General features: G+C 43.4%; 1 protein-coding gene across 3 annotated transcripts in view; it reads left to right on the top strand.

Annotated features, from left to right (window-relative positions):
• The first annotated feature begins 1645 nt into the window (after positions 1 to 1645).
• Positions 1646 to 27268, top strand: part of TRRAP (transformation/transcription domain associated protein) — a 1102174-nt gene continuing 1076551 nt past the window's right edge. The window contains exons 1-4 of one of the 3 annotated variants that reach the window (XM_069209830.1): positions 1646 to 1953; positions 23372 to 23534; positions 24080 to 24129; positions 25740 to 25850. In XM_069209830.1, coding sequence (XP_069065931.1) covers positions 23435 to 23534; positions 24080 to 24129; positions 25740 to 25850 — 261 coding nt within the window. In that variant the 5' untranslated portion in view covers positions 1646 to 1953; positions 23372 to 23434. Of the gene's footprint in view, positions 2014 to 23371; positions 23535 to 24079; positions 24130 to 25739; positions 25851 to 27268 lie in introns of all 3 variants that reach the window. The other 2 variants (XM_069209829.1, XM_069209828.1) reach the window with 2 other exon arrangements.

Genomic DNA, 27268 nt, shown 5'->3' on the forward strand with positions numbered 1-27268 from the left:
CATTTGTCATTTCTTGATATTAGCTCGTTTTCTAATTGGTCTTCATAATCGACATTTCGTAGGTGGCATGTCCGGGGTTACTTCACCATCTTGGCACACGTCTCAGGTCAAAAGTTCTCTTCCCTCGTCTCATTGTCCTTGGAAGTGTCCATGTTTGTTTCAAATCACACAATTTTGAGCTAAAAGCTACTAGCATACGAATGAGAACATTCCTGCATGTAACTAACAAATACAGAAAGAACAAATAGCTGGGTCATGGTCATTTGCAAGTCCGCATACTGGAGAAGCAGAAAATACGCTTTAAAAATGAGAGTTACACGGCTAGTTCGCGACTCATGCTAACTTAAGACATACGAGTTCTAATGAATACAGTTTTGATCGTAATAATACATATAAAGGATTAATTCAGCATTAGTGTTCATACATGAGTAAATCTTTACGTTTATTAATATATTTCAATTACTAATTATTAATATTGCATTATCAAATGTAGGCAATTTACGTCTATAATGTATGATATTTAAACTACGCTCTCTCAAAGGCATTGTACAAATATGTTCCATTATTGTGTCATGTAGAAGCGTCGTAGCCCGTGGGTGCCACTCTGCTCAGTTACTTCGGTGTTGGCAACAGAGAAGCCACGTCTGGGGTAGGCTGTGAATACATTTCAACTCATTTCCACTTTTGACCTCTTACTACATTAAACTACACCCACGTGCCGTGTATACATTTCAAGCCACTCTCAGGTATTTATTCGTCCGTCTGACCTATTTATTCATTAATCCAATCAATGATTAATTCTCAAATTAACTCGCTGACCCATTCATACAACCACATCAAAATAGCCCACAAAGAAATACTTTCACTTTAATGGAACCAGATTATTGGTTTGCCGTAGTTTATTTTAAAGGCCGCCGGGCTGCATGTGCTATGATTGACAGCAGTTGCTCAACCAATAAATAAGAGCTTTGCCTGATGCTACTTGATCATTGGAAAGCCTACGGTGAAGGGGCGGGGCCACCTTGAGGGAAACACTAGCAAGAACTTCGAAAATCTCGTTTCTGAAAAGGACAAGTATAGCCTGCAAAGTGCCGCCATCTTTGAATATTTTAGCTACCTTTTGTCATAATACATACACAAAGGTAAATGTTAGCATTTTTTAGCCTTTTGAACATACTTTCAAAAGAAGTGATAAATAAAGCGTAGACGTTAGAAATGAGCGCACGTTAAAATCAGAACTGAATTACACTCTAAGAGTTACAACATGAAAAAGGAAGTGTAAAAATAACTGGTATAGAAAGAGCTATTTCAATTGTCTCTCTAACTATATTCCTTCTGAAAGTTATTTCGTGACCGCTAGAAGATAAGCTTGATTGGGTAGAATCAGTGGTAGTTTGGGGCTTCTTTTCATAGGGGGAAAGTTGTCGTTTTCGATTTAGGATTCGTATTTTGGAAACCCATTGGGGCTAACTCAGGACCCATGACCCGCCCGTCCGTTTGCAGACGGAAGACACAAGCTATCCTTGCTAACTTGATTATTACTGGTGAGTGAAATGGTTACAAAGTGAAATGGTTACAAAGTTAGGCTTGCCCTCTACTTCAATCCAGAGCCGGTAGGCAGCCCGCGAGGCGCGATACACTGCCCAAAGCCACACGGGCAATACTTTCGTCATGAGGACTTCACTTCCGGTGTACAGTCTCCTGCTGCTTGCTGCTGCTGGCCTAGGCGTCTATCGGCAGGTCCTACGGTCTCGCCGCTCCCTCCTTGCACCGGTGATGTGAGTGCTGTGTGCGGGCAGGGCGATCTCCGCCAGCCCCTGTCCCAGTGCCCTAAGCTGCAATTCCCGCTTCATGTGTGCCTGCACTGCTGAAAGTTCTTCGGTGTGTATGGCCATCACCCAGCCTGTTGTCTCACATCAAACAATCACCAGCTTTGGCCTGCACGGAGTACCTGTGAGTACGAGTTTCGCCTACAGAGGGTACCTGCTCCCTCCACACCCACCCCAGTTAACGGTGCGTGTGCCTGCTAATTGTGTACCATCGCTACGGGTCCAGGAACAGTCCATTGAACTGAATTGGAAGCGTAATTATTGGGGTTTTATGTATTTTCATTTGTAAAACTGTTCTCGTGGTTTCTCCCACTCACAAGAAGACTTGGAAAATTAATTTTGCTTGGGCGTTTTACATGTGTTTTGATTTTTATGCAAGCTGTTTTACATTGAAGTAGATTACTTTTTAAGTGAGAACGTGCTCGAGTGAAAACTATTTTTGACATTAAAAACGCGAGTCTCCTGCTTGAGTTGTGTGTGTTGGAAAGTATTGGGCTCTTTACAGCTCATGCACGATTCGAACATGGATGCTCTAAAATTAAAACGAGGCCCACTTCAGATACAGACAGGCACTATCTGTTTCATTCTTATTTTGTGATCACTTCCTGGAGCTTTGGAAAAGACTGATTCAGGGCGGTGGGATTTTAACTGGCCAAAGGTTGGGACAGCGGAGTGGAGGTGAGGGGACTTGTGGGGCTTTCCTGTTCAGGTCTGCCCAATGTGCCTCCGTCCCTTTTTCAGTTGCTTGTGGCTCCTGCATCCAAACAGGAGTGTCGTTAATATCATTATTTTTTTTCCACTTTAAGGCATGTATTCCCCTTCAGTGAATGATGTATGTTAACTGTTGGAAATGGCCCTTTCTGCAGGGGTATCTCCAGTCTTTTTAATTTCCTCCTTATGTTTTCCAACCTTGTTTTTCTTGGCGTTGGGAGTCTGGGCACTTTACCTCTGTGGTTCAGTGCTAAAGTGCATGTGCTGTTTTCCTCCTAAACCATGGTATATTTGGCTTACACCTGTTTGGCATATTTACTTTACCTATAAGTCACTTGCAGAGTGGTATACCATATACCCAGGGATTGTAAATTAAATGCTGTTAGTGGGCCTTCAGCGCTGATTGTGCCACCCACATAAATAGCCTTTCATAGCTGTCTCGGGCCTACCACTGCAGTGCCTGTGTGCACCGTTTACTGCCTTATGGACTTGGTATTTCAAACTACTTGCTAAGGCCTAAACTTACCTTTTACTACACCTATGTCACCCCTAAGGTAGGCCCTAGGTAGCCCTATGGGCAGGGTGATGTGTATGTAAAAGGTAGGACATGCACTTTTATGTTTTACCTGTCCTAGCAGTGACAAACTGCCAATTGTGTTTTTAACTACTCTGAGGGCTGCTTCTCTCACAAGTTAGCATTGGGAATTCTCTTATATAGTTTTAGTTTCTGATCAGAAAGGAGCAGTGAGGGCATGTTTGGAAGGGTAGTGAAAAATCCTGCTTATGGGTGTAGTTGGGTTTTACATTACTTTTTTGAGAAATGCAACTTTTAGAAAGTGGGCATTTCTCTGTGCTTATAACTACAGATTTGCACCCTGACTACAATCCACATCTAGGGCAGAGTGACAATTACACTTTGTGCATACTTTCCAGAGGGCCAAAAAACAAGAAGGGCTGGGTGTGACAGGTGAGGCATCTGCATACTGATAGTCTTACTGGGCTGGGAGAGGGAGATGTTGTTCATACCTTTTATGTCAATAGGGTGTGTCCTGCCCTCACACAAAGGGCTGATTTACCCAGTCAGGTATTTGGAGCCAGCCCTGGGTGGTAAAGGGTTGTGTTACACTTGAAAGTGTTCATTTGAAGTCACCCCTTGAACAAATACATTTTGGAGAATAAGTATAGGGGCTCTGACCCCATGTTTTTAGAGCACTTTTGGAACTGGGACTGAACCTCTGTCAGAAGGGCTGCTGTGCTGTGCTGCACAAAGAACTCATCTGGACTGATGTTGCCCTGCTGCCTGCTACTTGTGGTGAGACCTAAAGGACTCACTGGATTGCTTTTTTGTGTGTTGCCCAGCTGCCGGCTGCTCTGACCATTTCTTGCCAAGGCACTGTTGTGCTGCCAGGAGAGACTGCCATCAGAGCTACTGGTTTTCATTGTGCTGGCCTGCACGCCCACTGCTGTCTGCTTGGGTTTACCCCAAGTGTTCTCTCAGGGACCCAGCTCATGATGAGCTCTGATTGTTGCCCCTGCCCCCTGTAAATATAAGCGCCTGATGGGTTCTCCAGTTCTCACTCTACAAGCCGGACATGGCTAGCGTGTTATGGACTTCTAACGTGTGGAGTGCCCTTTGTCCTCTCAGCGCGTGTCGCATACTGCATCTGAACTTCCCAGCAGTGGGTACAAGTTTTAGAGTTAATGTATAGCCCCCAGCATGTGGAGAGTACTTGTGAATCAGCAGCTGTCCCTTGCAACTTGCACTGAGCCATGCACCTAATTGCAGATGCTGCCGCACCATCCAAATGTGATTCCCTGCATTAACCAAGGTATTGTAGCTGAGCAAGAACAGCCCCACCGCACGTTCACGGGTGGCTGTATCATAGCATCTCTCCTGATGTTGGATGGCCCAGTGAGGCCTCCGGCAGGATTGAAGAGTCTGTGCCCCATTGTTCAGTACAACCTCACTGGAGGTCTCTTGAGTACCAGGCAGCCGGTTGTCTGCTCCAGGCTAAAGGAGTCTTTGTTTGTAATCTATGCACTCGGGCTTTCCTGCACTACAAGAAACCCACATTACTGTATCCCATAGTGTAGGCTTGCAGGTGCTTCTGTGGCATACACATTGCTCCTGAATACATTTGGTTCAGCGGGCCCATCCAAGTCTGCTGTGACCCCCGCTCCTAAAAATGCATTTGCGCTGGGGCCTATGTTTGCGGGTGATGTGTGTGTTTTCTCCAAACCAGTTGATCCTACTTGCAATTTATTTAGGTGGGGATGGTGATATAGTGTAATCCAACTTTCCCTAAACACGTTGCCTTGTGTTGATGTTACGTACCTAATTTCTATAATCTGATGCATTTTATGTCCAAGGTACTCAAAGATCTTCTGATGCTGTTTTGCTTTGCATTATGTGAATATGGAGTCTTACTACCATGGTTGCACAATACCTATGGTCTATGACATTTTGGTCTGTGTTATATACAGTGTACTGTATTTTTATATTACTTGGTTTGAACTCTCTTTTGTGGTGTATTTATGGTGATTTTGGTGTGAGTGTGTTGTGGTAATGCTTTACACATTGCCTCCTGAGCTTGACTGCTCTGTGCCAAGCTACCAAGGGGTGAGCACAGGTTATCTTCGGTGTGTAATTTGCTTGCCCTGGCTAGTGGTGGGTTCTGCCTGACTTGGCTGCATAACCTAGCCAATCAGAAACCCCATTTCTAACACTAACTGATTAATCAAAGGTGAATACATATGATTAAATAAAATGCATATTCTTTTCATATTCTATTCTTGTAAGTGTGATAACCAGGCTTTTATTAATGTATTTATGCTATTTAATCCTTGCAGTTAATCAGTTCATGTTAAATCCTTAATACAAAATTATGATTTCTAGAAGGTTGATAATTGTGTGTTATGTTTGTTGTTGTTTCAAAAGAGGATTGTCTAATAGTTTGAAAGTAGCTGAAAGGGTATTACGCCTTCTTGTTTTTGAACCTTTACTCTAGAAGTCTTCAACGAAGTTCTGAATACTGTTATAAAAAAACATGAGTAGGTAGCCAGAGGTCATAGAGGATCTTCACACCAGGCGACAGGACAAAGTTGTGCACCCACATTAGCTGAAGCTGGGAGATAAGTGGCCTTCATGAGCTGGCTGGCCATGGCATTGTTGGCTGTGCTTAACACAAGCACACACAGATCTTTGAGAGCTGACAATGGCATACATTGTCCTGGAATGAGGTATGCGGATGTAACCCATTTTAAAACTTATAATTGTTTATTTATGCCTACTCCCCCTCCTGGGGTATAGGCTATCAGCCAGGACTCTCCAGACATTTCTGTCCAGGGCATTTCTTTCAATCTGACTCTGTGTAACCTAACTCCTTGTAGTTAGCCTCAAGGCCTTGGCGCCACAAGCAGAGAGTTGGAAAGTCTGCTGCCATAGGTCATTGTTGCTGATGGTTTTTGGAGGATTTTCCTCAGTCGTGTGTTGATGAAGATCTGGACTTTGTTGGTGATGGTTACTGTTGTTCCCCAAGTTTCTGTTCCATACAGAAGGACTAGTTTTATGTTGATGTTAAAAAGCCTGATCTTTGTTTGCGGTGTTAGGTGCTTGGACTTCCATATGTTCTTAAGATGAATGAAGACAGCCCCTGCTTTGTTGTTTTTTGCCATGACTTTGGCATCTGTGTCGCCTTGCTGGTCTATGACATTGCCTAGATAGGCGAAGGCCTCAACTTCTTCTTCCAGTGCGTCGCATACAAGAGTGACTGCATTGTTGCTGGTCATGGTAGCCTTTTTAGCCACATGTTTTTTCCTTGTGTATGTTGAGACCAGGTTGTGCTGATGTGGCTACCACACTTTTGGTCTTGCATCTGCTGATGGGTATGGGAGAGTAAGGCTAGCTTGCTGCAAACTCCAGGTCACTGAGCTGTATCCAAGGTGTCCACAGGGTCTCGTTTGTTCTCCTTGCTGTTGATGTCTTCACAAGCCAGTCTATTGCCAGCAGGATGCCAAAAAGGTGAGAGCAAACCCTCTCGGCTGGCCCCGGTCCTCACTTGCAATGCTTCTCTGACTTGTCCTCCATGGACTATCTTGCATGTCATTCCCTCATCAGAGTTTCTGATGATTCTTACAAGTTTATCTGGCTCACCCTAGTGGCAGGGGAGTTTCCAACGGGTCTCTCTCTGTCCACGCTGTTGAATCCCTTCTCATAGTCTATAAATTTGACATGGGCGGGAGAGCTCCATTCCATCAATTGCTTGAGGATGATACACAGTGTTGCAGTCTGGTCTGTGCGGGATCTTTCTTTGTGAAAGTCAGCTTGCTGGTCTCACAGCTGTCGACTTGTTCTTTCATTCTGTTCAGGAGGACTCTGTTAAACACTCTACCTGGAGTTGATAGAAGAGATATCCCTCTGTAGTCAGGTCAACCTTCTTGGGGATCTTGATGAGAGATTTCTCCTTCCAAACCAGTGGCACCTTGTCAAGTGCTCCACCATCTTCATTGTTGGCCTTCATTACCCATGATTGTATTCCCAGCTTTTTCTTTAATAGGTCTTTATTGCTAGCTGTATCTGCCAGTGTTTCCTTGTTATGGTATAGAGTTCTTTCAGCTTTCCATGGTTTACTGCTTCCTAGGCTTCTGTGGCAGGACCATTGATTATTCTTAACTAATCAGCTCTAAAGCTTCTCTTTGCTTCCTTGTTGGTTTTGGTGTATTTGCTTTGAGCTTTCAATTTTTTCCTCCTTTTGTTCGGCTGGTGTTGCAGCTGTTTTTGCTTTTTCAGTCAACAAAATTGAGAAAAGGCTTTTTATTTACTAATGTGCTACAACTAGTTTCTTTAGAAGTAGTAAATGAAGGCGCTAGTGCTATTGAAGACATAGCAATAATGTTGGAGTGTTTTCTGCTTTTGCGCATGAACGTAATTGCTGTCTTAATATTCATCTTCATTGCAGTAACAGCTCATATTGTGTGCACTAGTTTAGGCTTATAATTTCTAAACAAATAATTTAGGATGTGCACTGCATATTCTAGTGACCCTTGGGTGTGTATTTAATCATGAAAGGGAATTTGGTGTCCCTCTAACTGTCCTTTTTATGTCTCACTAGATTGAACATTGCTCTAAATGTCTTATGCTCGCATTTCTCAGTTGGTTGTGTCTGGGTTGCGGACAATCTGATTTGGATTGGCACATCAGTTGAGTCCATGCTGCCAGTGCATCTGAAAACCGAACCCTGTGACACCAGAACTTAATTGGAGAATAGCTTCCATTGGTACAGCTGGTACTGTGATACCGTGGTCCATAGACCAGAGGGGTCCACTGAACCATGGTTATTGCTATATTTTAGAATTCAAAAAGCTGTCAGGGTGACACTTAGTTTCACTAGGGGCCATGACACAGTGATGGGTGGGTTTAGGTCAGATGACAATGGGTGTTAAGTTCTAGAAGGTAGCTGTGGCTTCAGTGAAAGTATCCAGTCCTGAATCTTCTTACCTCAGGTAGATGTCAGTTTTTGCAAGGCAGGTAATGACTTAAACACTGTCATTATTTTACACTTGACATCTTCTTCCAAGTAATTATAATAAGGCATTTGTAAAATAACAACTGTTGATATACAGAGTGCTCATATTGTTAGTTCATCGCCTCAGAAGTGCTTATGGGGAAAGATGGCATACCTTTTGTTTAGGGGTGTGGGGGGCAAGGGGGATTCCCTTGTTTAGGAGAACGCTCCAGTGTTCAGCTACCACCCACCCAGTAAGATCCAGTCTTTCATTGTGTGCTGGGTCTCTTCCCAGTTTTGTGCCTCACCTAACCAGAGACTTGACATTATTAGCAAACATTACATTGCAGTTAGTAATAGTCCTCCTATCCTTCTTGTCCGCTGCCTTCTTCCCAACATTGTGCCTCATGTCCCACCACCACAGTGTGCTCCCACAGTCCTGTCATGCAGCAGTATAGAGGACTTTCCCATCATGCTGTGAGTCTCTGCACACTACTACAAAGTAATGTTACAAACATAACTCAACAGAATCCACCTGCCAACTGTGTGTGAATTGGGCTCATATAGTTTGTTTTCTAAGGCTCATACATGTTGAGCTTCTGCATGTAGTTTTGTGTTCCACAATGGAAAAATCTACAGTGATTATCCAGTGCAATAATCCTAAATAGCTTAATTTAGCATGTCGTATTATCACAATTCCTAAAGACAATGTCTTTCTGTTGTAATTGCAGTTTATTTTTTAGAACTACCTCTTTACTTTTAATGATGGCTTCTGTATTTCAGAGCTACAAGTTGCTCCCATGTATGTCATAGAGGTTGCAAGAATGACCATGGTGACCATCAGTAGAAGTTATTTGCTTCTTGTGTCTAAGCCCTTTTAAATGTTGCCTTGTTTGGATGCATAGTAATCATCGCTCTGTACTTTCATCATATCGGTGACCACAGGTTAATGCTAGATCCAGAGCAACATCAATTTAGTGTTCTTATGGTATTCATTCCAGACACAGAGGCCAGTTTGAGGATGTATTTTAGATCCTGTATATCTAGGGTTTTCTAAAATCAATAATGTCTTAATAAAATATCTAAAAGACACATCCATATAAAGGACTCTTAAAGCTGATCATTTGGAATGTGTTGTGATGACTTGCTCATTAATGGCTTCATGAATGCAGGTAAGTAGTATTCAGATATGCCAAAGCCTGATGGAGATATTTATTGCAAGCGATAGATTTGTGGAATTGCTGGCTTTGTAATTGATTTAGCTGGCAAAATCATGCCACCAGGAAATATTTGTTTTTAACCATTTTATTTTACTAGCTTTTTCTGTTTTCATTTGTTTGACTCTCATGGGGGAAATTACCATCTTCACAGAAATCATTTGAATGTACAGTGTAAATTCTAAAAGAACCAAGATAATTGTTGAACTTTTTACCTTTCCCATGCCACACTGTATTTTTCTGATGGACTTGAAGCCGCAGATTCCTTACCTTGTGAATATTCCGTAGGCTTCAGACTGGATCTGGAAACTTTTCCATAGTACCTCTGTTGCAGCTCCAGACTAATGTAGTTCAGCTCCGGAAATGATGTGTTGTACCTTTTTATAGGCACCACTCCCGCATGCTGACATCTGTTCCCTTTTTATGCACCACCATACATGGACCTGGAGCTCATCTCTCAGAGACATTTTACCTTGAGTTTTGTCAAGATTTTCAGTGTGCCTGGGATGTCACCCCTAAAAAGACAGGTTTAAGCAGATGTTTGTGACAGATATCCACCAGATGTTCCTGTAGTGTCTGGGTTTGAACCAAAGCTAGCATAGACTGAGTGTCACCCCAAGTCGAAGATTTGCTCCCTCTTCCAGAGCTGACAAAGCAAATCTAAAGTCTGGTCTTTGTTGCGATACAAAGCTTCAGGTACGCACAAGAAACGTAAGAAGCCAATGTAGAGTGGAGTGCCATTTTGCCGTTAACACTCGCCTAACGAAGCCCGTGGGTGTCACCAGTGGTCTCTTTTCCGCAGTCAGCCGACTTTGGAGCTGATTCTGCAAGTTTTTCCGACACAACCTACATTTTCAGGGCCTTCAGACATGCTGCACCAGATAGAATTCAGCGAAGCTATGCTCCAGCTCTTCAGACTTGTGGAGACTCCCTTTGGCACTCTTTCTGGCCCCATGGAGCTGAGAGGCCATCGTCTTGGTTTACCACCAGCAGGTTCACCCTTGGTGCCAACAAGACCCATCTTTGCTGCTTCTGTCCTCGGCTCCAGTACAGACGCCACTACTGGTACCCACCACCACGCTATGCCAGGCAGCCCGAATTGGCGGCTCCCATTGTTCTTTCTGATGCCAGTCCAACTTCGACCTACTTTGCAACTGAATCGGGTTTCCGCATTACATTTACCTCAAAGAAGAAAACATTCTCTGCGCTGGAATTATGGGATGAATTCAGGTAATGAATAGTAACCACAGTGATGAGTTCGTTCAGCCCTACACAGACAATAACTGGTATGAGGACTTGCAAGAAGCTAATGGGCTGAATACCTCCCTGGAAGCAGCCTTTTTCGCTTCTCGAAGACCAGCAACAGAATAATCGGTTTCCTATGTCTTGGTTATGTGTAGGGTGTTTGAAGTGCTTGACCTCTGCCTCCCTACAATGGAGGTGAAAACAAATATTCTTACCTAGGTCCTGCAGCCTGGCCAGACTGCTTCAGAGACTCTTGTCCCAATCAGTGAGAGCTTGACAAATACCCTCCTAGGGACTTGAGTTAAGATTATCGTCCTCAGACAGCTTACCCCTCTAATCTATTATTGCCTCCTGCCTGCTAGGCTGCTACACCCACCCCCTTTGCCACTCGGGGGCACAAGTCCTCCCCGGTGTTCAGGAAGACCTTCGTCCTGATCTCTCACAGGCTGTTTACAGTGGTTGTGATGCAGCCAAGTTCACAATTCACAGTGGCTTGCTCACAACTGGCTCTGAGCAGGCCGTAAGCAAGTGTTGCCATTCGTTACCATGCACAGCTCTGATCCACTGGGGTCTTGGGTGAAATCCAGTCCTCACAGATGGACATGCCTTTCGATAGGAATAAGTTGTTAGGGGTCAAAGCTGACTGCGCTTTAAGGAGAGCATTCTCTTCCCAGTTTTGCCAGTCATTTTTATTGCTTAGGACAGTCCACCTGTCTCACCCCAGTGGTGAGCCTACCAGTTTTGCTGGAGAGGGTGTGGTGCCCACTGCCCCTTCTGTTAAGTTCAGAATGCTGCCCAGTGCACCCCACTCTCCCCCAACTTTCTGCCTCCCCCGCCTGCCAAACCTTTATAGTGTACTCTTGCAGGGTTACAGCTACCCGATGGGGGGCAGAATCCACTAATTCTATCCAGCTGGGAACATTTATCAAAATGGACAGATGGATTCTTCAAATTGTTCCCAAGGGTGCGCATTGTCCTTCCTTTCGTACCCGCCCCACATTTTTCTGTCTACCTAATCTTAATTTTGTGTCAGGAAGTGCTGGTGCTTTTGGCCAAAGAGAAGGTGCCTTCTCCAGAAGTAGGACGTGGCTGGAATACCAGTACTTTCTGGTGCCCAAGTCCTCGGCCTGTTTTCGATGTGCCCCTTTTCACTTTTCCTCTGAAATGAAAAATTCATGAACCTCATCCTGGCCTAGGTCTTGCCCACCTTACATCTTGGTGACTGGATGGTGGCGTTGGACCTGCAGGATGGCAATTTCCATAGTCCTGTCTTGCCAGTTCATTGGCATAACCTGCAGTTTTTGATGGGAGAGGAGCATTTCAAGTTTGCTGTGCTCCCCTTTGTACTTATCAGTACCCCCCTGGTGTAAACAAAAGTGATGGCAGCACACCTTCGGTGGTGCCAGCCCCTCCCTCCCCCCGTAACTTCCCCACTGCTTGCCCTAAACAGTTGTCAGTCACCTCTGGACTACGGCGAACCTCCTGTCATTCTGAAATGATGGCTACTGGACCATGATAGGTTCTGTGGCAGAACTTTCTCCCTTCCACACCCAGAGCTGCAATTGGTGACTCATGAATGGCTTCTGGGTTGGGGAAGCCATCTTGGAAAGGTGGAGATTAGAGGCCTCCGGGAGAGTCCCGGCTCCATATTGCCCTTCTGGAGCTGAGGGCCGTCCGCTTGCCACCAAAAGCATTTCTACTGTTCATCATATGGAAGCTGGTACAGGTGCTCAGGGACAGCACCACTGCCATGTGGTACTGCACCCAACAGGGCGGGGTGGGGTCTTGGACCCATTTCCCTGGAGGCCTTGCGCCTCTGGAAATGGCTGCACTACTAAAGAATTTTCCTTGTGGTGAACCAGTTGGCAGGGTCATTGAATGCCAAGGCAGAAAAGTTCAGCTGTCGGCGCCTAGAGAATCACAAATGAGTGCTACATCTAGAGGTGGTGCAAGGCCTCTTCTGCGATCGGGGAGAACCTTGACACTATCTTTTTGCCACTGTTGAGAAAGCACAATATCGGCACTTCTGAGCGTTGGGAGTATCTAAGGTGTCTCTTGCTTGGAGATGTATTCCACCTTGAGTGGACTCCTATATGCTTTTTTGCTGATACCACCCATGCCCCAGGCTCTCAAGAATATTAGGGCAGACTGGTCCCAAGTCATTTAATGGCTCTTGACTGGACATGTAGTGTTTGGTATCCAGACCTCCTGGTGCTTCTGATCTGCCCTTCTATCAGACTGCTACCTCTGTCAGGATCTTCTGTTAGAGCAGAATGGTTGTGTTCTTCACCCTGGCCTTCGCAATCTCCAACTTCATTCATTGAGATTGAGCGGCAACAACTGAACATCTTTGACGTTCCAACCGAGGTGGTTGATGTCTGCTTGGCAGGCCGACATCTCTCGATGAAAACAATATCCTCTTCTTATTGGGAAAAGTTTGTGGTTTGGTGGCACTCGCCATATTTACCCCCTACAAGCAAGCTCTCTGATGTTTTATTTGTTCTCTCGCCTGGCAAGGCCTTGCCCTGGGCACAGTTAAATGTTATCTTTGGTTCTCTCTGCCTTCTTACGGTTGCCTGATCAGCCCTCTTTATTTAAGTGTTGTGAGGTGTGGTTTGAAAGGCCTGCAACATATGTATCCCCTGACTCAGTTGGTGATGCCCCAATGGGACCTCATTCTTGCCCTTATCAAATGTGTGCTCTATTTGAACTGCCCCTTAGTCGTCCCTTGTGGCTTTTCACTATTAAAGCTGTATTCCTTGTTGGTGTCACCGCAGAACGGCATGTGAGTAAACTTCAGGCTGTGTGTTAATCTGCCTTGCACCACTTTTTTCCCCTGACAAGCTGGTACGGCTTACAAAGACACCCTTTCTCCCCAAAGTTGTGATTACGGTCAACCTTGGCCAAGCCATCACTCTGTTGGGTCTCTGTGCTCCCAATCACTTCTCTAGGGAGGAGGAAATTCTACTGCACTTGGACCCTAGTAGAGTGCTCATCTTCTACATTGAACACGCCAAAGACCACCGGGTGGACGATCAGATCTTTATGGGGTTTGCAGGTACAAAAAAGTCAAGGCTGTGCAGAAGCATACCATCCCATGCTGGATCATGCTCTGCATTAAGATCTGCTATGCACTGCTGAAGAAGCAGCCTCCAGAAGGACTGCATGCCCATTCCAACAGGGTCAAAGCTGCTACCACTGCATCAGCATGCAGAGCACAAAGCTCTGTTGTTTGGGTATCCAAGTCCAGAGAGAAGGCCACTTTGGCTGCTCAGTTCTGCACGACTTCCAAGTTTGGATCCATCCACAGCCCTCCTTCCTTTGGGTACTGCTATGGTATCTATTCAAAAGGTGATGTTCAGCAGTGCAATTAGACATCTCTGTCAGAAAAACAAGTTACTTGCCTTTGGTAACGCTCATTCTGTTACAGACTCTATTTATGCACAGATTTCTCACCAGCCTTCCCATCCTTTCCGGTTGGTGTTTGAACTGTGCCCATTAATAAGATCCCAAGGCTAGGAATCTGCACACTGGCAACCAGTTTGCTTTTGGGGCATCACGCCTGGTGGCGTAGACAGTCTCAAAACAAACTGACGTCAGCAGGTTGGAGTGACACCTTTTATAAGCCCTACATTTCATTTCCGGAGCAGAATGACCTAAGTGTGGAGCAGCAGAATGACAGCTTTCTGCATGCTGAGTTCATAAGGAAAATTTTCCAGATCCAGACTGGCACCAGGGGAATATTCAAAAGGTGAGGAATCTACAGCTGGATAGTCTCTACCAGAAAGAGCATTACCAAAAATGAGAAACGTGTTCATTAATTACATGATGACCTTGGTGACTGGAGTCAAATGGTCAGTGGAGCAGAGTAAATTAAACTATCTAAAAAGTATATTTGAGACACCTTTTCTGTGCAGCATTTGGTATACTGACAGAGTAGTGAAATGTTTAAAGCGGGAGCAAACCTCAAATCCCCTTAAAGAGGGAATGTGCATGTTATTCTTGTGTTTTAAATCTTCAATGCATAAATGTCAGTTGGCTCATGTCATGAGTGAGTCATTCAGTTAGTTCTTGGGTTTGCTGGACACATTTTTGCAGTGTGATATTTGTAGAGCTTTTCCAATAAGTTTTAATGTAGCTATCCTAGTGTGCCAAATGTGTCTAACCAAAAAATTCCAGAAATGTCCCACGGTGCCACATTACATGTGGGGCATTGATGTGTTTCCCCCATGGCATATCACCATGTGTACTCGTCATTCATCACTCTTTGTCCCTTAACTGTATATCACCCAAATCTCCCCTGATGCACAATGCCAACTGCTACTGTCCTGCACACCACTGAGTGATGGCATCGACAGCGTCACCTGATGGTCATGATTATGGATGTCTGTTTTTAGGTTGAGCGCGCAATGACCTGTTGTAATCTATCTGTGGACTTTTAACCATGCCCTCTGCACACCCATCACTATCACTTGTTCGTGGGCTTGCCTTTCAGAATTCTTTATCATTGGTAAATGCTTTACTCTTGTCCTTGGGGCACTTTTTTTTTTACTGCCTTGGACACCCCCTCTGTGCCATGGATAATTGCACTTTTGCCGATACGTTTGACTGTGAGTGAACTTCTTTTTCCTTTTGTGTCTCTCCTATACGCTCATGGCAGCAATGGCACTTTGAATTGGCTCACTTATGTCAATTGATTTACTTTTCATTTTCAATTTATGTAGCAAGCAAAGTCAAGTTAGGAATTTACAGCGCTAATACCTCTAACTCGAGCAAACATGAGACCTATTGCATAGCAAATGCTTGTTTTATTTCTTAAGATGCTCTGTATATCCTGAGATACCACCCATCTGTTGCATGCCTCTGAGTGGCACAATGCAAACTCTCTAACCCTTTAGCCTTGCCCTTCTGTCTCAGATTGACCCCTACATTAATGTAACTTGTTTGTAGGTTATAGGGTGCAGGGCCTTAAGTAGGACTGCTTGTGTGATGTTTTGACTGTGACAGGATGCACTGGTTTGTAGGTTTTGAAAGTTCTCACATTGGGCTAGGTGTGCTTCTAAAGATAATGAAATAATTTCCTTTATTTGCAAATTTTATCACATATTCTCCTCAGCAGACTGGTCAGTTGAAACTTCTGTTTTTGTGTATTGGGCTGAATCTACACCATGCTTGCTGCTGCTTCTTTCTTTTTATCCCCAATCCTGTGCTTCATCTCAAACCTCTGAATGTGAAGTGGCTTAAAAAGAACCTAGTTCCATAATATATGAAATGGGTCCTGGTAGCCTACATCCTTTGGAAGTTTGAGTGCGCTATGTGTTCCAATGGACTTTAATTCTCAGCAGTGCCTGAAAATGTGTACAGACGTGGTATGATTGTCATTTTGCTGTTGTCAGAAGCATTTGGCATGCCTTTTTATACTTTGTTCAGAAGTAGTTTGAAGGTTTTTTTTTTTTGTTTTTTCTTCTTCATTTTATTTGGATAGTGCTTGGACATCCTGACTTTTTCTATAATAAGAAATACATTTGCATAAAAAACCTTGGTCCACTTGTGGTGTTAGTGTTGTAATTTTGACTACATCATACGTGCTTATATTAGTGGCCACCTAAAGTGAGATTACCAGAAGGGATAACCTTAGTGCATTAGGCAGGGTTGGCAGTTGTAATTTTAAAAACGCTTTAATTTGTTATGCCTTTACCTGGGTAATGCATAGCCACAGCTGCAACATCCCCAGCAAACACCATGGCAATAATAAGAGTAATAAGCCTCCCATTGCTGCAAGATTAATCACTCCAAATGCTTTAAATGTATTTTGGAAATTCAACCATTTGTCTACAAACTCAAGATATGAGTTCTGAAAACACACACATTTTCTTTTCGTACACACACTTTTCCGTTTTGCTCTACAGATAATAATTAAACTAAGCAAAAAAAAAATTGAGTACTCTGGGCTGCACATTGGAGATCTACTTACACTGGTGTATCCACAATTGGCATATTTAATTTACCTATAATTCTCTTGTAGAGTGGTGTATCATATACCCAGGGCCTGTAAATTAAAATGCTACCAGATGGATTAAATCCAGATCTTTGTGACTGGGGATGAATGTCTGTATTGTTCAGCATTCCGTCCATCATCTGTTCTTTTTGCATTTGTCACCCCAAGAGGGAAGGGTATGCCCAGATGTGGGTCCCGTGCTCACTGTGCGCAGCCGAGCTAGCCGAGGTGATGAAGGGTGATACCCTGAAACTGGTCCTGGGATGCTTGTTTCCGGTCCAGGGAGGACCTGGCTTGGCATTTCAAGCTGGACTGTTCCCATGAGGAAGGGGGTCAAGACGGATTTGCGTATGGCTGGGTCCAAACTGGGGTGGCGTGGTGAGCACAAAACAATGGATTAAACCCAGATCTTTGTGACTGGGGGTGAATGTCTGCATTGTTCAGCATTCCATCCATCATCTGTTCTTTTTGCACCAGTGGATCTGCAGCACTGATTGTGCCACCACTAAGTAGCCCTTTAAACATGTCTCAGGCAGGCCACTGGGCAGAGCCTGTATGTGCAGTAACCCTTCCATGCCGACTTGCCATTTAAAACCCCTTGCCAAGCATTACACGCCCATAGAGCACGGTGCCATGTAAGTAGAAAGGAAGGACATGTACCTCACAGTTTCCATGTCCTGGTAATAAAAAAACCCTCAAGTGCTTTTTTCATTGCTGTGAGGCCTACCCCTCTAATAAGCCAGCAATAGGAATTCCTTATAATATTTTTAAGTTATCATTCCTGATATGAGAGGAATGGCTGGGTCATGCCTAGTACCAGTGGATTGGTAATAATAAATCTTCTTTACTGATCATGCTGGACGTGCTAATAGAACACCTGGAAAACCTTGATGTCTTTGGTTCCGTGCTAAGTTGGCTAACCTCGTTCTTGAGCTAAAGGAGCTTTTAGGTCCTTGCGGGATCTTGCTACTCTTATAGTTATAAGTTGAGGTGTGGTGTCCCTCAGGGCTCATCGCTAAGTCCAACCCTCTTCAATATTTGTGAGTTCATTAGCTGATATTGTGGGTGCCTCTGGATTTATGATGGTTTCTTACGCAGATGATACTCAATTGGTCGTCTCATTATCCCAGGATATTCAGAGTACCTCCACAAAGCTAAACTGTCTGACGGAGGTAGCCAAATGGATAGGAGACAGTTGACTTAAATTAAATGGGGAGAAAACCAAGGTACTGGTGGTTGGCAATAACCCGTCCATTTTGCAACAAATCAGCTGCCCATCTATATCGGGTGAGCACCTCAACCAAAAACTAAATTTAAAAAGTTTGGTGTTTGTATTAGATCACAAACTGTCCATGGATTCACAGGCACCTGTTTTGGCCTGCTGAGGGTTCGCCGTAAAATCTTGAAATAGCTTCCATTAGAAGCCAGAAGGATCATTATCCATGGACTGATATTGTCACACCTGGTTAACGGTAACTCTAGTTACCTAGGAGTCCTAAAATGGTCATGAGCAAATTGCAACTTATTCAAAATGCAGCAGCTAGGATTTTTCTGGGGATCCCTAAGTTCAGTTCAGCAACTGGTGCTCTAAAATCTCTGCATTGGCTTCCAGTTTGGAGTAGGATTCAGTTTAAGACTCTCTGTTTAGTCCATTGGGCCAAATACAAGCAGGGCACAAGAATTATTCAACAGCGGATTCTCCCTTATCTACCAAGGGGATCTCTGAGATTGTCTTCCCAGGACCTCCTTGTGATAACAAATATAAGGAGTCGGTGGAGTTTTTCTTACTTTGCACCAAAGTTATGGAATTCTCTCCCTGTGAGCCTGAGAAGCGAAAAGAATTGACAATGCTTTTGCAAGCAACTAAAAACATTTCTTTTTCCAAAATCAGAATAAAAGTCTGTTGCTTTCCAGTATTCTTCAGCGCTGGGAAACCTGGTTCCGGGTAGCCATGCACTTTATAAATCTGTTAATAAATCCAACCTTCATTCATTCATTATCACTAGCCTAAAAATGTCACTTTTAGAAAGTGGACATTTCTCTGCACTCACTGCCCTGTGAGCCCTCAGTCTCCCTCCAATACACGTCTGGCCTGGGTAGGGTGACAGTTCTACTTGTGCACTGACTTCAGACATACACAACACAGGATACTTAGCCATATCTGCACACTGATGTGCCCTTCCTGGGGAAGGGGTGGGATGGGTCTCACACTTGCGTCTAAAATGATAAGGGCTTGGTCCGCACAATAGGGCTAATTACCTCCCACTGGCTCTCTGGAGCTGAGACTAACTTGAAAGGGGGCTCTACGCACTTCACAAGCCTTCTCTGTTAGTCATCCCCCTACATCAGAGGCACTCTTCTGTATAACTAGTGGGCCCCATGACCCACTCCTCAGATCACGACTGGACCCGGAAGAGACCCTGTCGGAGTACGGGCTGTTGCACCAACAGGATTACCCCTGCACTGTGCTGACCGTTCCCAGTAATTGCTGCCCTGTCGCTCTGAGCTGCCCTGTGACCTGCTGACCTTTGCCCGGCATAATCAACTTTCTAAATATTGCCAGAGTGACTCCAGGGCCTTGTGGCGTGACCTGTCCCACCAAGAACTACATTCCTTAAAAGACTGACCAGCTGTCCCCGGCCACCTCCCAAGACCTTGGAGACTCACCCTGCTGACCGGTACAGTAACCTGATTTCCCACTGCCTGTACTGGCCAGATGAGCCTCCATTGCGACCTTTCTCCTGCTGATTGGTTACTGGAGTAACTCCTGAAGAGATCACCCCCTGCCCGGAGGGTGCAAGAACACTGCAGCGCTGTGTGATGGCTGCAAGAGACTGCCAGAACACCATCACAAGCCCTGCAGCTGCTATGGGAGTAGTAGCTGTGCCATCGCGAGTGCCACGAGTGCGACCTCCTGCCGGTGGAGGTACACTCGGGACAATAACCTCCCTTACTGCCCCTCCCTCACCTATACCTCTGCATCTGAGGGGCCAGGCTTGACCAAAGGAGCCTTCGTCACCTCCTGTCCTCCTCCAGCTTCGCCCGCAAACAGCATTTCTTCTTGCTGCTTCGGTGAGAAAGCCAGATTTTGCCCAGAGATACTTCTTCTAGGCTGCTCAAGGAAGGAGAGCGCGGCTGAGAAAATACTGTATTACCTGAAGGTGAAACGTCTCCACATTTTGCTCTCAAAGTTCCGTAACTATGCCGAACATTCAATGAGGTAAAACCTCATTGCGGTGCATAGCCCAAAGCACTGTTATAGATACAACTAAAGGGATTATTGTTTTTGAATATATAGTTAAAAGTATAAAGATTCTGATTATTTTTATAACCCCGTGTGGAGAGTTTTCTTTTGTGGTGTGTACATTGGGTCACTGTTGGGGTAAAAAGCACAAATACTTTTCACACTGCCTTCTAAGTTAAGCCTGCCTGCTCTAGACCAAGCTACCAGAGGGTGAGCACAGGTCAATTTAAGTTGTGTTTCTGAATTGCCCTGACTAGAGTGGGTAGATTCTGCTTGGCTGAGGTGCCTACCTTAGCCAACCAGAAGCCCCATTACTAACAGTGATGCAACCTCTAAGAAGTGTATTTAAAAAGGGTGTCAAATTTACTTGGACCTCAGAAGTTGAAGCATTTACAAAAGTCAAAGATCTGGTTTTTGGTGCCCCTGCTCTAAGTCCTTTCATTGTTGGAGGACAGTGTGTTATTATAGTGGATGCCTGCTTGAAAGTCATTGGAGCTGTATTCAGTCAAAGTGTGAATGGCAAACAAATCACTATAGTTTTTGCTTCAAGGGCCCTACTAGAGGCAGAGACAAACTACAGTACTATAGAAAGGAGGGCATTAGACTGCATCTGGGCTGTTCAGAACCTACTTATGGGGTAATTCTTTTGAAATATACACCGACCAAAGGACCCTAATATTTTTGTTGAATGGTGATGGACTAGGTAAAGCTTTAGCTCGCCTTGTACGCCTGCGTTCCAAATTTGCAGGAGTATTATTTTACAATCAGTTATATTCAAGGAGGAAAGATCTTTCAGACTGACTGTCTTTCACGTTTGCCATTGCCTGCTTCTGATGACCTGAAGGAAGAATATGAATGTGGTGCTGCAGCCATTGATGCAGTTAGTGACCTTAATGGAACCATTTCTGGGACTGATTGGATATATGCCACTTCACAGGATGAAGTTGTGATCAAAGTTTTGGATATTTTTTTTTTTTTTTTTTTTTTTAAAGGGTGACCACCCATTTGCAATCTCCCAGATTAATAGAGGCTATCCTGACAAAGTGGAATATGTATCAGAATTGCTTTATTCTTCCTAAAGGTTTGAGAGAGATGCTTATAAAGTTAGCACATGAAGGCCATTTAGCCATCACTGCCACATGCAAAAAACCAAGGGAACGTTATTGGTGGCCTTTCATGAATAATGATGTCCTTAATGTTTGTTCTCCGACAAACATTTGAAGACTGTGCAGAAACCTCTCCAAAATGTACTTTTATCATATCAACCATGGTCTAAAGTAGCTTTGGATTTCTCTGGCCCATTTTAATTTGCTACCCACATGCAATAGATTTATAATGGTCTTAATTATTACTCTAAAATGATCTGTTACCCGTTTTGTAGAATCGGCCTCCACACAATCTGTTTTATCTTTCCTTGAGAATGTTTTTTCCCCTAGCGGGAGCTCCTAAAGAAATGGTGACAGACCATGGTACTGATTTTGTCTCCAACCTAATGAAAAATGTTCTCGCTAACCCTAACATTACACACATTCAAGTTGCTTTATACAGTCCCTCTGCCAATGGTTTGTAGAAAGAGCAAATAGTTTTTTCACGGAAGGGATACAGACTGCTCTTTCCTCTGGTCGTGAAGTTAAGAAATTCTTTAAGGCTAAACTCGCAGCTTATCACTCTGTTCCACATTCGACTACTGGAACTGTCTTGTGTGAATTATTGAGGGAGAAAAATGTAGATCAAGAGTAGTGCCTGATTGGTTAGACTTGTGTATTCCTAAATCAAAGCATGACGCTATTGTAACCTCTCTACAGGAAATGGTGGAAAAGAAACAGGAAAAACAGTCTTTTGATTCCTTTGAGTATGCCACCAAAAGGAAATTTAATGTAGGAGACTGGGTTCTCATTAGAAAACCACTTAAAGAAAACAAGTATTTGCAATGCAATGGGTCTTGTGTTTGCTTGAGTTAGAGCTATAAGCTTTGTAAATTCCTAACTGGATTCTTTTTGCTACATAAATTGAAAATGAAAAGTAAAACAGTTGACATAAGCAAGCCAAGTCAAAGCGCCACAGCCGCCATGAGCATGAGTGTGAAGGAGAGACACAAAAGGAAAAAGTTCACTTGCAGTCAAACATATCAGCAAACGCGCAATTATCCATGTAACAGGGTTGATGGCCAAGGCGGTAACAAAACTGCCCCAAGGAGGGACAAACATTAAGCGTTTACCAATGATAACTAAGGATTTTTTGAAAGGCAAGCCCCCAAATGAGTTAAAGTGATGGGCGTGCGGTGGGCGTGGTTAAAAGCCCACAATACTGACAACAGGTCAACACACTTGTGTGCTTGACCTAAAAAGGGGGACTCTAAATTCACTTTCCCTTTCAAGATTGGCAAGAGTTGCTAAAAATGCTGTTTTGTTACCATGAAATGGGTTGGTGGACTAAAAGTAGGCTGGTTCCCATTTCTGACATTCAAGAACACACATACAACAGAACTTGACTCGTTACTTAAGAAGATTCCATTTTGTTTGAGTCCCACAATACAAAAAATTGAAACAGTACTATTCAAAATTATCCTTATGTTGATACTTCATGCCCTAATAGTTTTAATGTACAAAGTATTATAGAAACCACTCATAAATCATATTTTTCTAACAAACGAGCCCCTGAGATTTCTCAAAACTTGAAAAATATTTTAGCTAAGCCGGTTGGTGTTTCTGTTTCTAGTTCATCTCAAACCAATGTGAGAAGTAAGATATTATCTAAATTACCTGTACGATTTCCAGATTATGACAAGTTATTTTGTTTTATTTATGTGGGGGAGATGTTGTAGTAGCTTAAGTAGTGATTTTTCTGTTTCCCTTGTATTTTAGGATGCATTACATTTGTACGTGTGCTAGTTTGACATTTCTGCTTTGAACCCTGGTTGCTAGGTGAAGTCAGTTAACCTGTGACTCCTACCTGGCAGGCAGTGGTTCGCTGTGGGACCTTATTTACATTTGAATTAAGCTTGCTATTTCTGCATTCCTGCTTCATGTCGTGGTCTTCCAGCTGAACCCCGTTACTACAGTTATATTTTCATTTAGAATTTGGCTAGAGCTTTAGGCTTGGATAGTGTTTGTTGAGTAATGTACCTTTCTCACATGGGCCTACTATATCTGACCTCTTATTGTTTGTTTTACAGAAATCAGATTAACTATTTACAAACCAATTTTGGATGAAAAATTAATAGTTGCTGTACCTTATATCTGCTTTTAATTTTTATTAATCTCCTTAGAGCTCCAATTTAGGTTGCAACTCGCTAATCTTAGAAATTTGATTGTTTTAGGCCAAGGTTGTTGAACCCCAAAAAAGTAGAGTGCACATCACTTAGTCAAGTACTCTCATAAACTGAAGCAGGGCACAACCTTGGTTTATTGAAGGGTTAGGTCCATGTATTTTAAATGTTCTCTTTGCTTGAATCCAGTTGAAATGTATTCTGCAACATTCCTCTCAAGCATAGTTCAGGCTTGTATACTTGGGTTCCTGTTGGTACAGTTCTTAGGCTTCTGAGAGGTTCTACAGTATTGTGACATCACCCACCCAAGGTGCTTTGGAGAATGACGCTTGGTGTATAATCTTTCCTTTTCTAGGTGAGATGACATTACAGTGCTGACTGTTCACTAGGTTGTATCCTGTTTGGTAAAGAGCAGAATATGGCGTTTGTTCCATCACCAGCAACCCCTGTGGTTGACCAAACCACAATCATGAAGAAGTACCTGCAGTTCGTGGCAGCTCTCACAGATGTCAATACACGTATGTTTGTTGTGTGGTCTCCATTTTTTGATCATCATTACTACCTTGTTTTAAATTTCGCTCCAGATATAAATCCATCTTTTTAATGCATGTAACTTAAAATGCTAATTGGAAATAAGAGCAAACAGAAGTTCCGGGGGTGTTGAGCATTTTCTAATGTACCACACTTCAAAAGATAACATATAAAGCTAAACTGGAGACTCGCTCAATTTGGAGTGCCGTTTGCACAGTATATGGGTTTCTTAAATATTCAGTGCTTTTAACTGTCACTTTCTGGGATCGATTTCTATATGGAAGAGGCAAAATGATGAATACTTACTACTTGAGCCCCAAAGAAATACATGAAAGTGAATGTGAGAAATGAGCTGATGTGTGAGATGAATGAGCTGATGTGTGAGATGAATGAGCTGCATGAATGAGACTTTCATGTTGGGCGCTGATGGCAAACTGATAAGATCTGATTGCTTCTTCTACTCATGATACTGATGACCATTGTATCTTCTGTTTAGTGTCTAAATTCATGTTAAATTATCTGTTTTTCCCAGCTGACGAAACTAAGCTAAAAATGATGCAAGAAGTCAGTGAAAATTTTGAGGTAAGTTCTTCCAGTAATTTATTTAAAAATCTTTTTGCTGCATTTAGTTCTACTTTCAGGGCTCCAGCCAGTAACATATTGTAACATGGAAGCTATTGTTGACTATAGGGGGGCATGTGAGATTGCTGACAATATAGCCACTTTCTGAAGGTGCCCATTAGAATTTAGGAGCTGATCGGAGTCCTCCACTGTCAGTACTTAATGTCTTTGTAGTTAAAACTTGTAGCTAGAGCTGCAATGTTTCTATACCTGTTTCCATCATGCCCATCTTAATTCTGCTTATCGCCCCTAATTCATTTCTGTCATAGAGCTCTGAACTCTGAAATGTGAAGTCAGGGATATATAAAAAAAACATATTGTGCTATTGCACTCCACTTAAGTTCCCTAATTTCACGCCCAAGTTGATCTCCATGTGTCCCAGTTGAATGTTGGGTATCACTTGCTTTTTTTGTGTGTATGCTCTTAATATGAAAAAATATGTGCCTCCTGCATTTTATTCAAATAAACCTGATCTATCTGGGTCACTGAGTATCTTGATTAGTAGGTTTGTGTGGTTTAAAGATGCGTCAAGATTCTTATAAACAATTATGACAAGCCATCACGCATTTAGGTGGCATGCTTTATTGTCTAGTTTTCACATCCACCCAGCAGTTTGTTTATGGGGTGGAGTTTGTTTGTGAGGTGGGCAGGCTGTCTGTGTTTGCAGGAAGCACTTCAATGGGAGTGAACTACTACCTGTTTTGAGGTGAGGGTTCTGTGGTTGTTAAAAATCCCTTTCTAGGTACCTTGGAGGATTAGTAAAATCAAAATGTGATTGGACAGCGGGGAGATAACTATTGCTCCTCTGTTTCGTAGATCAACTTGTTTACACATCTTTAAGGCTCCTTCAGTTTCATGGGTCTCTGGCATTCTTCAGGATCGTGATCCCTAACTGTTGAAACAACTTGCATCTATACATGCATGCTCACACATCGATGCCTAGTGTGCAAAGTGTTTGCTGTGGATATGGTGGTGATCTTTTTGAATAGAGTTCCGTAAATTATCTATACTTAAGACCCTATGGAGGTGGGACACTAGGCACCCCTTATAGTAACACAGTCCTCAAGGGATTACACCTAACATCAACTTGCATAATGTGCCACCTCCTGTATTTTACTCAAAGCCTCTTTGAGTTTTTTGTACTTGTTTTGAAGCCTATTCTTTTGGTCACAGTAATTTTTGGTTACTGGGAACTTTGGTTGTGAATACTGTTTTGTCACAGTGATGCGCTCTTATAAGATAGCCAGGTTGCTTTCTATGTGAACCTGATACTTTAAAAGTTCTTAAATCATCAAATCTTGCTCATTGAAGTGTCTGCAGATATAGCATGATACAGAAATTACTTAGTTCATCAGACCTAGATTGCACTGAATGCTGAGATGTTAGGGCACTCTTATCGACATGCAGCATGGTTACTCACTTCATGGGCTTGTATCTTTAAACTGGTTGATTGTGGGAGGCAGTTGCCCCAAGCTATATCCTTACATTTGATGGTGTGCTAACATGCACAGTAACTTCAGTGCTGTGTTAATAACATGCAGACTTAATTTTTTCCTCGTTTTCAAATGTAGACTGTAACATCCTCGCCGCAGTATTCAACTTTCCTGGAACACATCATCCCTCGATTCCTGACGTTTCTGCAAGACGGTGAAGTACAGTTTCTGCAAGAGAAGTCTGCACAGGTGTGTCATGAAATTATGCTAAGGAATGCATTGCATGTGCCTTTTGATTATTTTGATGATTTGGAAGATTTAGAATTCACGTTGTCTTTGGTGGCTTGGTTTCTACTTTATTTGATCCATTGTATTAACATTTCCTGCTACTTTGGCACTCCACCAAGATGCTTTCCGAAAACGTGTATGGTTTTAGAACCAAGGACGTTAGACGAAAGGGTTGACAAATGAAGAACATAGCTGCTCATCCCCTGGTGGAGAAATATTAATTTAAGTCCCTGCAGAATCCTTACCTTCAAATACTCCCAGCTGCCAGGTGGGATTTGGAAACTTCTCTTCAATTGTCCTGTGTACTACTGTAGGAATCTGGCCTGGTGTGTGTTGGACACGTGTACCTGGTCAAAGCCCTAATCCTGCTCACCTTTTGAATAGGCAGTTGACCAGGCTTCACAGACTTGCTCCTTGCTTTCCTGAACCTCTTACCAAACATACTACTCCAGAGATCCTTGGTGTTCTAGCTTCAACCAGCACAGTGAGTCCCAGTTCATGCCCCATGACGCCTCTGAATAGGGAGTCCAAGAGGACGGAAGTGTTTGGAAAAATGATGTTCTCTTCTGCTAGCTTGACATCGAGATCAGTCAATGCTGTTTGTTGACCCCCCTCGGGCCATGGGCAGTAAAATATTTCAAGCAGTCTCAGAAATTCCTGGGGCCTCTCTGGCTCCTTCAATTCAAGACTGACAAGATGCAGTGAAATATGTGATTAGTACTGGTTTAGATGATGCTGAATTCCTGGGAAGGGTGGTTAGCAACAGTGCTGTGCTCCGCCAGTGCACGTGGATACATTCCATAGCATGAAGCCCTGACTGAGTCCATTATGGTAGCCTTGTCCAAGCTTTGTTCGACCCATTTCAAAATAGCACAAACCTTTACTGGGTGATCCTACTTTCTTGACGAAGCATCCTGCTGCAAAGAACCTTGGAAATTATGCCTCAACTGGAAAGGTAATTGGAGTTATTTTACCACTGCTCTACTGGACAGAGAATCAAGAAAAATAACACTATTTGAAAGTGAGTCGTCATTGGGTAGATCAGCACGTACATCCTTGATCCTCTGTGTGTCTTTGGGTGCTTTACATTTTGGGACATGACAAGTAGAATGTTGCCTCCCTTCTCAGATTTCCAAAACACATTTGCACAGACAGTACAGGATGGCCAGGACATGGGGAAGTATATTTTCAGGTTCGGCCTGGATACCACTGATTAATGGTGCCCCAGCAATAGTCGCCTGTGTTGCCATTTGACGCCAACCTTGGCAAGGCTTTGGTCTGTGGCATTAGTAAAGGTTACCATCTGCCTATTCAGCTATTTCATTTGCCTGCTCAACCACCTTAATTCATCCATTGTGATAGTTAGAAATGGGGTCTTT

Source organism: Pleurodeles waltl, chromosome 10, assembly GCF_031143425.1.
Source record: "Pleurodeles waltl isolate 20211129_DDA chromosome 10, aPleWal1.hap1.20221129, whole genome shotgun sequence".
Taxonomy (NCBI): domain Eukaryota; kingdom Metazoa; phylum Chordata; class Amphibia; order Caudata; family Salamandridae; genus Pleurodeles; species Pleurodeles waltl.